The 15,903-nt window shown below is 42.4% G+C and overlaps 1 protein-coding gene across 4 annotated transcripts in view; it reads left to right on the top strand.

The window, feature by feature from the left end:
* Window positions 1-15,903, top strand: part of MAP3K4 (mitogen-activated protein kinase kinase kinase 4) — a 105,126-nt gene that overhangs the window by 39,072 nt on the left and 50,151 nt on the right. For all 4 annotated transcript variants that reach the window (XM_002690377.7, XM_059889979.1, XM_005211105.5 and 1 more), the window contains exon 3: window positions 6,545-7,911. In XM_002690377.7, the coding sequence (XP_002690423.4) occupies window positions 6,545-7,911 (1,367 nt within the window). The remainder of the gene's footprint in view (window positions 1-6,544; window positions 7,912-15,903) is intronic.

Genomic DNA, 15,903 nt, shown 5'->3' on the forward strand with positions numbered 1-15,903 from the left:
AGCTGTTTTGGTCATGAAAACCAAAGAAAAATGGATAGGAAGCACCCACGTTGGGCGGGTGGGCCGTGTTACCTTATGGTGATGAGGTGTTCATTTTGAGCAGTAGAGCACTTGAGAGCTCGCCTGCTTCGAGACCTCGGCTGCTTCGAGACCTCGGCTGCTTTGCGAACTTGCGGCAGCAGAGTGTGGTGGACGGGAGCACAGACTCGGTTCCCGGATTGCCTGGATTCCCATCCTAGCTCTCTCAGCTTCCAACCTCCATGTCTCATCTGAGAAATAAATGCCTTCCAGTGTGGTGAAGATTGTATGTTCAGTAAGCACTGGCTGTCATTATTATTACTGGGAGCTGAAGATTTCCTTCTCACTGTTTGCCTTAAAATTTTAAGGTAGAATTGAATAATTGTAACACTGAGCGTTTCCTTGTTAGCCGGTGCTCCCACTTTCAGGACAAGTCTCAAGTCACCGCTGCTGCGGCGTGGAGCTGGGCCTCTGTCTGGATTGCCCGTCTCCCGTAGCTCCTCCCAGCCCCCTTGCCTTCTCTGACTGCGTGTGTTGCCGTCATAGGTACGTTTTCTCCGGTCCTTCTCTCCCCTCTTCCCTCCCTTTCTTTGTGCCTTTGCCTCTCTCTCCTTTCTTTCAGCCCCCTTCTCTCCCCACCCCCACTGCCATCCCCCCTTATTTCTCCCTCCTCCTTTCTTTGACTCAGAACTTTGGTGACTGCGTAGGCAGGTGTTGTGCTGGACGATGGATAAGCCCTTGCTGATCTCCAGTCGCAGCCACGGAGATGAGCAGGCTGCCCCACCTTGTGTGGTCGAGCTGGGGTGCAAGCGAGTGAGGGGGCTCCTGCGGGCCCCCACAGGAGGGACCGAGCATACCTGGGCCTGGGAAGGTTTCAGGAACAAGCGGCACTCCTGCTGTGACCTGAAGGCTGAGCTTGGGAGACCAGGATTTCAGATGCATTTGTCATTCATCAGAGTATATTGGTCTCTCAGTGTTTTCAAGGGCTTTTTAGAGTTAATTAGATTGGCCAGACTTATTTTCAAAGCTTCCCAAGGAAATAGGAACTGATGCCTTCTTTCTTTTCTCTGTGACTAGCAAAGGCTGCCTGGACCATACCCTTCAGTTTAGAACCGCGTGAAAGTGGAGCTCATCTCTTTAAAGAACGTCACCAATGGCCCTTTCACGTTTCCGGTCATCTGTCGCTGTGTGACAGACCGCGCCAAAGCGTGGTGTACCGAAGGAGCCCCCGTTTTCTTGTGCCCACGGCCCTGTGGGCAGGTGTCTGGGCAGCGTGCAGTTCCTCTACTGGCTGATGTCTCGGGCTTTAGCTGGCACAGTGCAGATGACTGGAGGTGCCTTCATAGCCCGGCTGGGTGCCCGTGTCTTCTCCACGTGGTGTCTGCAGGATCTCTGATGTCCGGGATGACTCTGCCACCTGGACAGAGAGCTGGTTGGCACTGTCCTTTTTTCCACGTGACCTTCCATCTGGCTGGCCTGGTCTTCTTCACAGCACCCTGGTCCCAGATAATTGGACTTCTTAAGTGACAGCTAGCTTCCTTCAGCTAGTTCAAGAGGTCCAGGTGGAATCTGAAAGGCCTGGGAGGCCCCAGAGCATCGTGGCTGCTGCCTTTTGCCCTGTGGGGCCAGCCAACACCCAGAGCGGGTGGGGCCGCGCCTGGAGCTGTGGTTCCGTGGCTGTCCTGAGAGACCTGCTCCTCCCTGCGTGTGAGGCTTTGGGCCTTACTGTCTGCTCAGTCCCACTGTCTTTGCGTCTTCCGTCCCCACTCCCTTATAAATGGAAGTGCTGTCAGGAGCATCCTTGGAGGAACATAAGGTCACCCAGAGGTGACTGAGGCCCCTGTGTGCTGGAAGCAGGTGAGAGGAACCACTGACACCGTTTTCTTTAGACAGTAACCGTTGTCACGCGCTGATTATATGGATTTGATTGTTTAACTATTCTTATCGTCTGCTCAGAATAACTACTGCTGTTACAGACTGATTTTTTTATAACTAGAAATTCCGTCCCAGGCCTGAATCATACCCACTGTTTACTACATCCCTCAGTACAGCAAAGGAAGTAAGTCGAGTTGGTCCCGTAGCGTAAGTGGGCTCGATGAGAATGAAGACACCAGGTCAGAGTGCTTTTCAGGGCGAGCCTGCCCTGTGACCGCCATGGGCTCCGTTTTGCGGCAGTGATGTAACACTGTGAGAGCCAGGTTACAGAGACCCGTGTACCAGAATTTGTACACGCTGTACACACGTGTGCACATACGTGTACACACACGTGTGCACATACATGTACACACATTGATCTCCTTGCCATTAGCAGGTATCTCAGGGGGTGTGTGTCTCTGTATGTGTGATTTTTTGCTAACATGGTGAGATTAGCAAGTTTTTTTTAAAAAGTCATACTGCTATAAAATTGATCTGCTAAAATGGTTATAAATGAGATTCAGTCGCTATAGTTAGAGGAATGTTCACTGTGAACCAGAGTGGATTTGCATCTGTATTTCAGCTCTTTAATCCAAATCTAGCCCAACTTTCAAAGTTTTGGTTTAATTTTACAGTCTACCCTACACTTGGAGGCTCACTGTTGTAGCCACAGTCTCTTCTTCTCTGCCTTCATGTCATTTTGCATGTTTGTTGTCTGGCTTAAAATATTCTCTTGCCTTCCTTTCTGCCCTTATTTAAGGTGACCCCATTCTTTAAGGCCGTCAGCCAGGTAAGTACCTGGTCTTGCTTAACTCTTCTACAGATGAGTCCTGTAGCCCTCTGCAGTCTGTCTTTTATGGCACTCAGCATCTTAGCCTTTGCTTGGTCACATGGTCCTGCCCTGGGAGCAGCTCTGACAGGTGTAAAGGTGTTTGACGGCACAAACGTGAGTTATAGTAGGATCCCCGTCGGGACGTTCGCATCTGTGTGATCATCTGTGTGATGTGGTCCTCTCCAGCACGTGTTTGTTGTGAAGATGATGACAATTTCTATAGAGCCCTTAACCTCGGAAATGGGGAGATTGAATAAAGCAGTGTTTTCCCAAATGTGGTGTCGTTCTAGCCAGGCTGAATCAGAGGCCCTGGCAGTGGGCCCGGGAATCTGCGTTGTAGCAAGAATCTGAGTGATTCTTTAATGTTGACTGAAGTTTGAGAACCTTGGATTAGGGGGTCTCTTAAGTCCCTTCGGATTGCTGATAGTGACAGTCTAGCACATCATTGCCATAAATATCATCTCTCAGTTAAAGAGCAGGCATCTGTTTCTGTGTTCTTATTTGAGAGATTGCAGAGGGCCGGTGTTTTGAATTTGATATATATAGATGAAAGAACATAAGAATTGCAGGGGCTTGATAGAACTTAGATTGTATACATATTCTAAAGAGTCATTTTTAGGTGTGAATTGCAAGGAATTCAGTTGATTGTCTTAGATCTGTTGAAACCAGTGATTCATATTGCTTGTCATTTGTTTGCATTCGGTTTTATTATACAATTTTTTTTTGTTCTTTTCCTTTCATGTTTTTCTGATTTGGCAGGAGTTATTGGTAATTGGCCAACGGAAGCAGAAACTTCTTGGAAGGTTTGTTTTAACGGTACTGCAGAATCACAGCACTCAATTTATAGCCAATTGGGAGATCGCTATTCATTAGTCTTATTTAAGTCATTATGAATTAGTTCTGTAGTACTGTAATTAGAACTTGTATAAAGCATTCTGTATACTTTTGATCCATTCTCCTTTCCAGAAACTCTGTTTGACTTTCTGTTCATTGCAGAGGGATTTAGCATGGGCAGAAAACTAAACAAGCAAAGATTGGTATTTTCTTTTTGCACGGTAGCTAGACTAGAGCTTGAATCTATTTTCAGTTTAAATTATGTCATTTTAATGGTATATCAGTTTCCATTTGTGTTTTTTTTTAACCAATTTGGCTTTTTATTTTGGAAAAAAATAGAGCTTCTTTGTCTTATCTTCCTCTTTTCCCAATTTACTTTCCTTTATACACATTGTAGATCCAAATACTGAACCATTCATTGCTTTTTGTAAGTACAAAATTAAAAAAAAAATGTTTAATATGCCATTTGTATGCTATAAGATAGGCTTCACAAGATGTGTATATGATCTGCAAAACTTAGGTCTCTGGGCTTGCTAAAATTTGATTCTGTATTTACAGAAAAGTGGGATTATAGCATTTCTCTTCTTAAGTCCTTTTAATTGTTAGAATAAAGATCAAGGCTGAGAAGCTTCATCTCTTGGTATTTTCACGCGTTGATTGTTAGCTCTGTGGTAAGTTTAGCACAGATTTGGGCTTAAAGTGCATAATGCAGCCTTCTGTGTTGTTAGATTATTGCACTGCCGGGTGGCTCAGTGGTAAACCCACCTGCAGTGCAGGAGCCATGGGTTCAATCCCTGGGTTGGGAAGGTCCCTTGGAGAAGGAAATGGCAAGCTGCTCCAGGATTTTTACATGGGGAATCTCATCGACAGAGGACTTGGCGATTAAACAGCAGCAACTCCCAGTTAACTCTTTGTCTCCCTTAGAATCCTTAAATCATGGATTAGAAGAACGTCTATACTCCTGTGGAATTACTGAGCCGAGCGGCAGTTCTGATTTTGGTTTTTTGAGAAAAGGTCTGCAGTGACTGCACGAGCTCAGATTCCCACTGGCAGTGTGCGAGGATCCCTTTTTCTCCACGACCTTGCCGACGTTGGTTATTTGTGTTGTTTTTGGTGGTAGCCATTCTGAGTGAAGAAATTTCTTGAATGGAGTGTATAAAAAGTTTTAAGACATGTAGAGTAAAGTAGATTAAAATAAGATAAAATTTCCATTGTTTAAAAGTATTGCTAATTTAAAATATAGTAATAATAGTTTTATGTTAAAATATAGCAAATCTTATAGACAGATAAAATCCTTTTTGATGGATTATAAAATAAATTGAATATAAGTGAGTCAAATTGGAAGTGCTTTTAGAAATACTTGTTTGAAAAATCCTTACTTTAAAACTAAATTAAATTGATGTGGAGATATATTGATTTTGAACAAATTTTCTTTGTTAAATTAACTTTAACAAAGTTATATTAGTCTGGGTATATTAGTCGGTAAATTGATTTTGGGTATGTTAGTCTGTAATCATATAAATACACCCTATTTCATAAAATCTAAAGACATACTGTGCTATTATATAGTAAGACAAAATGCTTATAGTTGATTCACAGTATATTCTTACACTTAGAATTTTTAATTATTTATCTAAAGAACTCTTTTATACTTTCTGATATTTAGATATAAGTTTTTAAAAGCCATTTATTACTTTTGTGCATATGTATATAAAGGAAAATGTAAATGAAATATATTAGTGAATATTTTCCTAAAAGTTGTTTATGTTACCATTAATTATAAAGCATATTCTAATTTCAAAGCAGTTGAAATACAAAATGTGTGTCCTAGATTCAAGGAGACAAACTGTACCTTGAGAGTAGAGGGTACATGGGGGTGGTGCTGTAGGCTTGGGCGTCATCAGTGTGTGAAGGGCACATGAAGGTCACCCAGGGAGAAGGCAGATGAGGCAGGAGAGACTCAGGAGGACTTGGAGAAACACGCACTTTTCGTGGAGCGAGCTGAGGTCCCAGGAGGGACTTTGGAAAGGGGTGACTTCAGGAGCAGAAGACAGCCCTGAGACTGCTGCGTCTAGAAGATGAGAGAGTGCAGGGGTTTCTGTGAGGTAGAGATGGTTCAGAGGGTCAGAGATGCCCAACAGGAAAGAAGACGTGTGTTTGTTTCAAAGCTTGGGAACTCAGTTAATAGAACTATTCACAGTTCTTTGAAGGAGAATTGTGATGTTTGCTTTTTTTGCATTACTTCTGAATGATTTTTACGTGTCAGTATAATAGACTAGGCAAATTTTACTAAATTAGGCTGTATGTCTTCAGTTTCCTTAATGTTAAATTAAGAAATGTTACTGCTCACTTGTTTGTGGCAAAGAAGAAATCAAGGAACAGAAATTAAGGTAAGCATTTTTGCTTACGTGTCTTTCAGTGTTTCATGAGAATAATCTTAAGGTGCCTTAAGGGTTCTTCCTCCATCTGCTTGATTTTACAAATGACAGGAGTAACCCAGAAAACTTAACCGATTTGCTCTAAGGTGATGCTTCGGTTCGTCGCCAAGGCAAGAGACGGATGTGTTCTCTCAGCTGGGTGCTCTCGGGTCTGCCGTGCTGTTTCTCCGCTCTTAAGTCCAAGGTGATAACTCATGAAGGTTTGGTTTACCTGGATGACTGCACTTTGTAGTAGACAAGTAAACAGCTGCTTTTAGGTTAGTGGTGGAGGACATTAGAGAATATAGCAAGTATTATGTAACAGGAAAAATGGGTTAAAACCTTTTTAAAAGTTTACAGAGAAATGCTTTGTGTGTTGTAGTCTCTTAATTTTCAGCACATGGTATGATTATTTTCTCCAGTGGCAGCCTGCACCTATAAATACATGTGGATATCAGTCTTACTGAAAATATTGAGAAGAGCGCGATCTTTTAGAGTAACGTTAATGTTCTTCTTCTTTTTTTAATAGAAAAAATGAATGCATCAAACCAACCTCCACACAGAGACACTGGAAAAACTGTGGAGAACGTGGAAGAATACAGCTATAAGCAGGAGAAAAAGATCCGAGCGGCTCTCAGGTCCACGGAGCGGGATCATAAGAAGAATGTGCAGTGCTCGTTCATGCTGGACTCAGTTGGGGGCTCTCTGCCCAAAAAGTCCATCCCGGATGTGGATCTCAATAAGCCTTACCTCAGTCTCGGCTGCAGCAATGCTAAGCTTCCGGTCTCTGTGCCCATGCCGATAGCCAGAACCGCCCGCCAGACTTCCAGGACTGACTGTCCGGCAGATCGCTTAAAATTTTTTGAAACTCTCCGACTTCTGCTAAAGCTTACCTCAGTCTCAAAGAAGAAGGACAGGGAGCAAAGAGGCCAGGAAAGCACATCCGCGTTCTGGTTTAACCGATCTAACGAGCTGATCTGGTTAGAGCTGCAAGCCTGGCACGCCGGCCGGACCATTAACGACCAGGACCTCTTTTTATACACAGCCCGCCAGGCCATCCCAGACATTATCAACGAAATCCTTACCTTCAAAGTTAACTATGGGAGCTTCGCCTTCGTTAGAAACGGAGCTAGTCTTAACGGTACTTCAGTAGAAGGGCAGTTCGGAGCCCCTCACGGGACGCAGCCTGCGGGTTACTCAACCTATCACGAGCACCTCCAACGCCAGAGGGTGTCCTTCGAGCAGGTCAAACGGATAATGGAGCTGCTGGAGTACATAGAGGCACTTTATCCATCGATGCAGGCTCTTCAAAAGGATTATGAGAAGTATGCTGCAAAGGACTTCCAGGACAGGGTGCAGGCGCTCTGTTTGTGGTTAAACATCACAAAGGACTTAAATCAGAAATTAAGGATTATGGGCACCGTGTTGGGCATCAAGAATTTATCAGACATTGGCTGGCCGGTGTTTGAAATCCCCTCCCCGCGATCATCCAGGGGCAACGAGCCCGAGGATGAGGCGGAGGACACAGAAGGAGAGCTGAAGGAGCTGGACAGCAGCACGGAGGAGAGTGAGGAAGAGCAGAGCTGCGGCCCGAGGGCACCGGAGCCCAGGCCGCCCGCCGACCACAGCCGCCACGTCCAGTCGCCCCCGGACTGTGTCCCGAAGAAGCTCGAGAGGCTGGAGTCGGAGGACGAGTCTGTCGGCTGGGGAGCCCCAGACTGGAGCGCCGAGGCAGGCGTTAGTGGACACTGTCTGACCTCTATCTACAGACCCTTTGTAGACAAAGCGCTGAAGCAGATGGGCTTAAGGAAGTTGATTCTAAGGCTTCACAAGCTGATGGACGGTTCCTTGCAGCGGGCACGTATAGCACTAGTTAAGAGCGACGGTCCAGTGGAGGTAGGTTTCCAGAAGGCAGTGAGCTTAGCCTTTGTTCTGCTGTTACTTGTAAATTACAGTGTATGTTGTATTACATATGTACTTTCATAGCCTAGATTTTTTGTTGTTGTTAATTGAAGTATAGTGGATTTACAGTATTGTGTTCACAGTCTTGATATTTTTAAGGCATAAAACGGTAGTTATTATAAACTGCAGACATAAACATTTCTATAAAGTATTGTGATAAATCGGAAAATGGATCTATGAAAACTGTATGAAATTGGGTGAAATTAAGTGTGTGGAGGGGAAAAAAAAATTCAACGATTTAAATATAGGATGGAGAAGGACAGACTAGGTATAAATAAAGAGGGAAGAAAGCCACAATCATGGGTGACCACAGGCTGAATATGAGTCAGTAAAGAAGTCAACATGATGTTGAAATATTTTTAAATGAGTATGGCATCCGAGGTCACAGATGTAGTTCCTTGTCTATTCTTTGCAATAGCTTACTTCTTTTGAGTCGCATGTCCCATTTTGATCACTGGATTATAAAGAGAGATGAATTATAGAGAAGGCTAAGAATGGTCATAGGGAAACAGTATACGCTGTTGGGTAAGCTTAAGCATAGATGGTCAGCATAGATGGTAGAAGTTTATTGAAAGTATTATCAAATATGTTTTGGCATGTGAAGATTTTTGAGAGAGGAAAATGTCTCCAGAGGAAGTGGCTTGAAAATGGTACAGATTTGGTTTTATTAGCTTGATATCTTAGAAATTCTTTACAGTTAAAAAGTGGCAAAACTAGCAGAGGGTATATTGTTGGATATTGTTCTCGAGAGTGAAAGAGTATAAGGAATTCTTCTTTTGTGGTCAGTTTGCATGTTCGTCTGGCTAAAAGCAAAAGCACCCAGCTCTTTGAGATCCCTAATTACCAGAGTTAGGCTGTGATTCTGAATTTTAACACCTATATACATATATATATGTGTGTGTGTGTGTGTGTATCTACTTTTTTAAAAAGCTTAATTACACCATCTGGCTTGCTTTGGAGTCAGAGATGATAAAACAGAAGATATTCTTTATTCGTTAAGATGGGACGTATCGGAAGAGAACTCCAATTTGCAAAATTCTAAGTTTTAATCTGATGGCCAGATTATGAGCCCTTAGGAGAAGGGCTCAGGCAGTCACATAATATAGCAAGATGTTTGCGGAATGAATCAATTTTGTAGCTGTAAGAGGTTAGTTTACTTTGAGTATTATTTTGATTAAGTGAAGTCGCTCAGTTGTGTCCGACTCTTTGCCACCCCATGGACTGTAGTCTGTCAGACTCCTCCGTCCATGGGATTTCCCGGGCAAGAATACTGGAGTGGGTTGCCATTTCCTTCTCCAGGGATTATTTTGACTAGAAATCTCAAAAATGAATTTTCTTTGAGCAGTATTTTGACTCTGTGAATGACTTTTTATGTATATCTTTTTATTAGGGCAAATGATGTTTTTCCCGTTTAGTCCATGAATAACTGTTTTATAATAATAATTTATTATAGTAGAAGTTTCAAAGTCAGTAGAGCAAAACTAGATCCATAATAAAGATTTGGCATATGCTTCAACTAGTGAGCAGCTTATCTTGGTTTGGGTTTTCGGCTGGAGTTCAGTTCCAGCAAGGACACCTGTGGGATGGGGTTGATTAATTTGTTTGGTGTTTTGTTTTTTTTTTTTGGCTCTGTGGGCTTTTCTTTAGTTACGTCAAGTAAGGTCCTCTCTAGTGTGGTGAGCGGGTTTCTCATCGCGGTGGCTCCTCCTGTTGCAGAGCGCAGACTCCGGGGCCCACGGGCTTCGGCAGCTGCAGCACGTTGGCTCAGCTAGTTGTGGCCCCAGGCTCTGGAGCACAGGCTTAGTACCTGTGGCACACGGGGTTAGTCGCCCTGCAGCCTGTGCGATCTTCCCAGGCCATGGATGAAACCTGTGTCTTCTGCGTTGGCAAGCAATTTCCTCGCCACTGAGCCACCAGGGAAACCCGATTAATCTTTTTTTCATGAAGCACTATTTTTGAAGTGGTATCAGTGAAAAAGTCCTGGCATTATTACCTCCCCTTGGATTCATTAGCGCTCATAGGAGAGAAGGGTTCATGGTGGGGGGCTCAGAACGGCGTGTTGGGGCTTCTTAAAACTGCTTTGCGTTCCCGCCCGCAGACTGTCTTCCTCCCTGCCCTGGAACCTCTGTGGCATTGAATCCCTGCTGCTTCTGGCACAGGTTTGCATCACTTAGATGCGTTGGAACAAGAAAAAGATTGTGAATGAGTGCATTTTCTGTTAGAACACTTATTGAAAAAAGACAGTAGTGGGTAGCTCATAGTTTTGAATTCTAAGTTGTATGCCTTTGGTGTGACCAGTTGAGACTTAACTGAATGAAAAGGTTATCTTTATTACAGAAAAGAGATACATACAAAATCAAAGTGTATGAATTAAAGATGTTTATTAGAATTATTTGGGATCGTTTGCTTTTCAAAAAGAAATGAAGTACAGAAACACCTCTTGTTTTAAATTTTGGTTTATAAAATGTTGTGTTTGTCAAATAATGAAAGAGGAAATAACCAAGAGCTAAAATTCTGTGTTGGAGATTAATCCAAACTGATAAAAGATAAGTCTCCAAAATGATAATGAACTCAATGGGAAAGTAAAACTTTATTTTTATTCCTATTTCAGGGACATAATTTCCATAAAGGAAGTGTACATTTATGTATATATATGAATATGTACACTCCCCTTCTGGGTTTGTTTTAGTTTTTTTTACTAAGTATGTCTGGGAAAGAGCCACAGTTTTAAAATCAAATAACTGGATTCCATTTCTTGATGCAACGCTTTCTCGCTACACAACTTTGTAAATGACTTAATCTTCCTGATCCCAAGTCTTCACGTCTGTAAAATGGATATAATAATACTTTCCTACCTCACAGGGTTGTTGTGAGGCTTAAAAAGATATTTGTGTAAATAGTAAAATGCTATAGAAATTAAATATAAACTATTGTTTTTTAGAAGTTTTGTTAACATTTTTCCCTCTTGAAGCTGACTGTACGGTAGTAGGGGCTAGACAAGTCTATATTTTTACTTTTTAAGTGTATTTTTAGCTTTTCAGTTCAGTTCAGTTCAGTTGCTCAGTCGTGTCCCACTCTTTGCGACCCCATGAATCTCAGCACGCCAGGCCTCCCTGTCCATCACCAACTCGCGGAGTTTACCCAAACTCATGTCCATTGAGTTGGTGATGCCATCTAACCATCTCATCCTCTGTCGTCCCCTTCTCCTTCTGCCCTCAATCTTTCCCAGCATCAGAGTCTTTTCAAATGAGTCAGCTCTTCACATCAAGTGGCCAAAGTACTGGAGTTTCAGCTTCAACATCATTCCTTCCAATGAACACCCAGGACTGATCTCCTTCAGGATGGACTGGTTGGATGTCCTTGCAGTCCAAGGGACTCTCAAGAGTCTTCTCCAACACCACAGTTCAAAAGCATCAATTCTTTGGTGCTCAGCTTTCTTCACAGTCCAACTCTTACATCCATACATGACCACTGGAAAAACCATAGCCTTGACTAGACAGGCCTTTGTTGGCAGAGTAATGTCTCTGCTTTTTAATATGCTGTCTAGGTTGGTCATAACTTTCCTTCCAAGGAGTAAGCATTTTTTAATTTTAGCTTTTAATCTCTTTCAAATAATCGTACATTTTTAAGGGCATACGTTTTAAGCAATGGATAACCTTTTAGGTTTGAGGACAGTTTTGTTTTCATTCTAATTGTTAGAAACGTCTTGCCTGACTGGCACTGCAGACCGCGCCCAGTACGTGTCTTCTGCTCTGCACGGTTTCTATGGCTTATGTGATAATAGTGATGAATACAGCTGAAGGATTCTGTAGAAAAGAAGAATTATGATATTTGATTGTTCTCGTATATGACTGTATTTTTATTTCTCATGATTAAGTTATTTGCAACTTGTGTTTGTACATAGCATCTAATATTTAATTCTCATTGGCTTGTAAACATGCTTTATTTATAAAACAGCTTTCCCTAAAAAGAAACATACTTCAGTATCCTTAAGTTTAAAAAATGTAACTAGTGATACTAAAAAATCTATTTGCAAATTGTTTTAATAAAACGGATATCATAAATAGCCTTAATGGTTTGTTAAAGATCAAGTAACGTTGCAGCTCCCTGTTGTGCTGTTGAGGCTCAGTTGCTCAGTCCTGTCTAACTCTTTGGTGATCCCAGGGACTGTAGCCCACCAGGCCCCTCTGTCCACGGGATTTCCCAGGCAAGAATACTGGAGTGGGTTGCCATTTCCTACTCCAGGAGCCCTTCCCCACCCAGAGATTGAACCTGCATCTCTTGAATCTCCTGCATTGTCAGACAGATTCTTTATTGCTGAGCCACCTGGGAAGCCCCTGTAGCTCCCCAGTTCCATAAATTCATTTTCTCAGGACATGTTTCTAATTACATATGCAGTCTCTGGTTAACAAATGAGTTCATTTCTGAAGTTCAGTTTTTAAGACAGTTGTTTCAATCTCGAAAATAATTATTCAGAGAAAGTGCCGTAAATGAGCTTCAGGCCTTCAAATAAAACTTAGGAAAATCTAAGTAACTGAACTAACAAGGGCAGCTAAAATTTTATTCCTGGCAGCAAGGACAACATAACGTCAGAGTCAAAAATGAGAGAAAACGTCCCCGCCCCCCCCACTTTGCTTGTGGACCTAGAGATGAACCTGGTTCTTTCTCATGCTTACGCGTTTGTGTCCTGGTTTTCCTTTTTTCTTGATATTTAGCCCATCCCAGGATCGCAGTCCTACTTAATTCCCCTTCTCTGCTGCAGTGGAAGCTGCTCTAATCTAAGTGTGGTTGATCTCGAGTCTTAGGAATACACGTCCTGATGGCCGCTTCATAGCAGTGTGTGCTGCTGTCCTTTCACGGTAGAGATTTTTTAGCCTCCGATTTCTGCTCCTTCTCCATCAGATGCTGCTTGTAGAGTATCTGTCCCAGCTTTCCTTAAAAATTAATAGGAATCGTCTCAGTCCAGTAGTTCCTAGGTAGCCTTTCCTACAGCTACTCCAGCTGTAGGTTTTGTTATGTTGTTTATAATTCAGTTTTAGCTTAAAGAGTAAAACAAGAGACTATGTAAACATATATAAAAGATTGATCCTTCATTTCAAAACTACCCACATGCAATTGCATTTTTTTTTTTTTAGTGCACTTGTAATCATGAATACTTTCAGATTTTTAGGGAACTTACAAAGATAGTACACAATTTTCATATGCTCTTCATCCAGTTTCCTCTGATACTGACATCGTCATCAACTCTGGTCCACTTCTCAAAATTAATATACTAACATTGGCGCAAAATGCCGTTAACTAAGTTACAGACATTATTCGTGTTTTTGTTCTTCTGCTAATGTCCCTTGCTTGTTCCAGGATCCAGTCAAGGCCACCCCATCGCATTTAGTCAATGGGTCCTCTTAGTCTCTTCTGATCTGTGGCAGTTTCTCGACGTTCCTTATTTTTCATGACCTGGATGGCTTGTAGGATACTCTCGAATTTGGGTCTGTCTGATGTTTTCTCACGATTAGACTGGATGAGCTTCTGTGCGTAACGGGCTTCTGTATGAGCATCACAAAGGTGAAGTGCCCTCGTGCTGATGTCGACCTTGACTGCTCGGTTCACGTGGGTCTGCAGGTTCTTCCACAAGTGACCAGTTTTCCCTCTCCACGCTTCTTTGGAAGTAGGTCACTAAGTGCAAGCCACACTCAAGGGGACGGGAATTGAGCTCCGCCTCCAGGAGTGGGGAGTATGGGTGTGTATACTTGGAACTCTTCTGTAAAGCAGGTTTGCCTCTCCTGTCCCGTCTTTTCAATTATGTATTTACCTCAGTATGGATGCATAAATCTTGGTTTTCTACTTCGGGTTGTAGTTCAGTGGTATTGCTGCTTACTGTCTTGCTCAGGTTGTTCCTGCTTTGGCCATTGGAGCTCCTTCAAGCGGCTTCTGTATCCTTGTCATACTTGCTCGTCCTTTTTGTGTGTGTGGTTTTGCTTTTGAGCAGTTTCTTGATTTTTGGCATCATCTTGTATTTTCCCTGTTCCAGTCCTGAAATCAGCCTTTTCTCTAAGGAGCTCTTGTTCCTTTTATTGGAGAATGGTATTTAGGAACGGAGCCCTGGGCCCCAGATGTGTTCATTACTACTGGGGTATCATTGCTTCTAGGCGCTGTCAGTGATCGAGTTAAAAAATATAGATCTATCTTCTAATCCATGTATACACACACAGATCTGTAGTTACTTCCATATGTGTCTTTCTGCCTATCTGTTAAAAGTGAACATGAGTTCGTACTGAAGTCTCAGGTGCTGATCCGGCTCCACTGCTTCTGCCCGTGCCTTATTGTAACTTCTCTTGCAGTGAGAAGCCTGGCTCCCATTACTGCAGTGGATTTATTATGTTTGTGCAAGCCTAGTTGACATTAAGGTAGTCTTAGAATTGCTAACCAGGACCCCTCCAAGGACTAGATTTACCAACTAGAGTAGTGTTTAACTGTACGCACAGTTCTCTGTGTCTTTAGCCTCAGAGCATGTAGATGGAATGTAGTTTTCTACAGTTAGGTGAGCACCTTTCTCTTCACATTCTCCAGTGCGGTTATAGCATGCATTTGTAATACAGTGATCTCAGTCTGTCCTGGGGTCCCCTGGTGTCCTAGCTGATGTTTACTATAAAGTTCATTCTTTGTGTTATGTAACTCTCGCTTATATAACTCTCTGGGTTCTGTGCATTTAATTTGTGAACACCTATAAAATGTCTAAGCTCTAGACTGTGATACAGTTATTTTATGCTCCTCTGTTTTTGTTCTACCTTATGAAACTTAAAATGAAAAACTATATTTTAATGTAATGTACAAAAAAAATTAGCTGACTTTGACTATGTATAACCATGCATATTACTCCAAATTCCAGGAAGATTTTTGGTTACTTTATTACTTTTTTGTATTAGGAATGGATCATGTAATTATTATAAGCTTAGTGACCAATGAAATATTGTTTATCTTTTGGATCTGGCTATAATTATGTTCTTTTTTCCCCATAAGCACAAGAAACCCTGAAGAGGTTTTCTTTTATATTCAGAATGGGCAGAAGACTGTAGAAACTAGGGAAGTGTTAGTCACTCAGTCATGTTCAACTCTTTGCAAACCCGTGGTCTGTAGCCCGCCAGGCTTCTCTGTCCATGGGATTCTGCAAGCAAGAATACTGGAATGGGTTGCCGTTTCCTCCTCCAGGGGATCTTCCCGACCCAAGGATCGAAACTGGGTCTTCTGCATTGCAGGCAGATTCTTTACCGACTGAGCCAGTAGGGAAGTCCAACTCTTTAACTAGAAACTAGGATATGTATAAGCTATTATCATTTATTGAGTCTTACCATGTGCTAGATACAACAACCAAATGAAATGGTGTTGTTATTTTTCAGAGAAGGAGACGGGGGGCTAAGTTGCCCCAAAGCACAGAAGCTGTAGATTGTGGGAGGGCTTCACACCCAGGATTTGGGGATACCGGACTTTAAACTGTGCCAATGGTTTCTAAGCCTGGCTACACAGCAGCATTACCTCAGGAGCTTTTAAAAACACTTGGCTTTGCCCTTCTGGGCTAGAGGGCAGGTCAGACTCTCTCATGGTAGGACATACGCACTGATATTCTTAACCTCGAGTGAACTTTATATGAATCCAGATCAGCCCCAGTGCAGCTGAGAGTCAGCCCTTTGGAAACACCCTAAGTAGACTACAGTACTCCTGTAGCCCATCTCCAAGGTCAGTGTTCAGTAAAACTGTTGTCATAGCTAATTTTTTATTTGTTGTAATCATCACCTGTCTGACTTTGTTAGTAAAGTTACAGGAACTTTTGAAGAAAAGCTGCCCTAACCCATTTTTAAAATAATTTTTATTGGAGTATACTTGCTTTGAAAAAAAGCTTTTTATTCTTATTTTTTCTGACTTTTATTTATT

This window comes from Bos taurus, chromosome 9 (genome assembly GCF_002263795.3).
Source record: "Bos taurus isolate L1 Dominette 01449 registration number 42190680 breed Hereford chromosome 9, ARS-UCD2.0, whole genome shotgun sequence".
Taxonomy (NCBI): Eukaryota; Metazoa; Chordata; class Mammalia; order Artiodactyla; family Bovidae; genus Bos; species Bos taurus.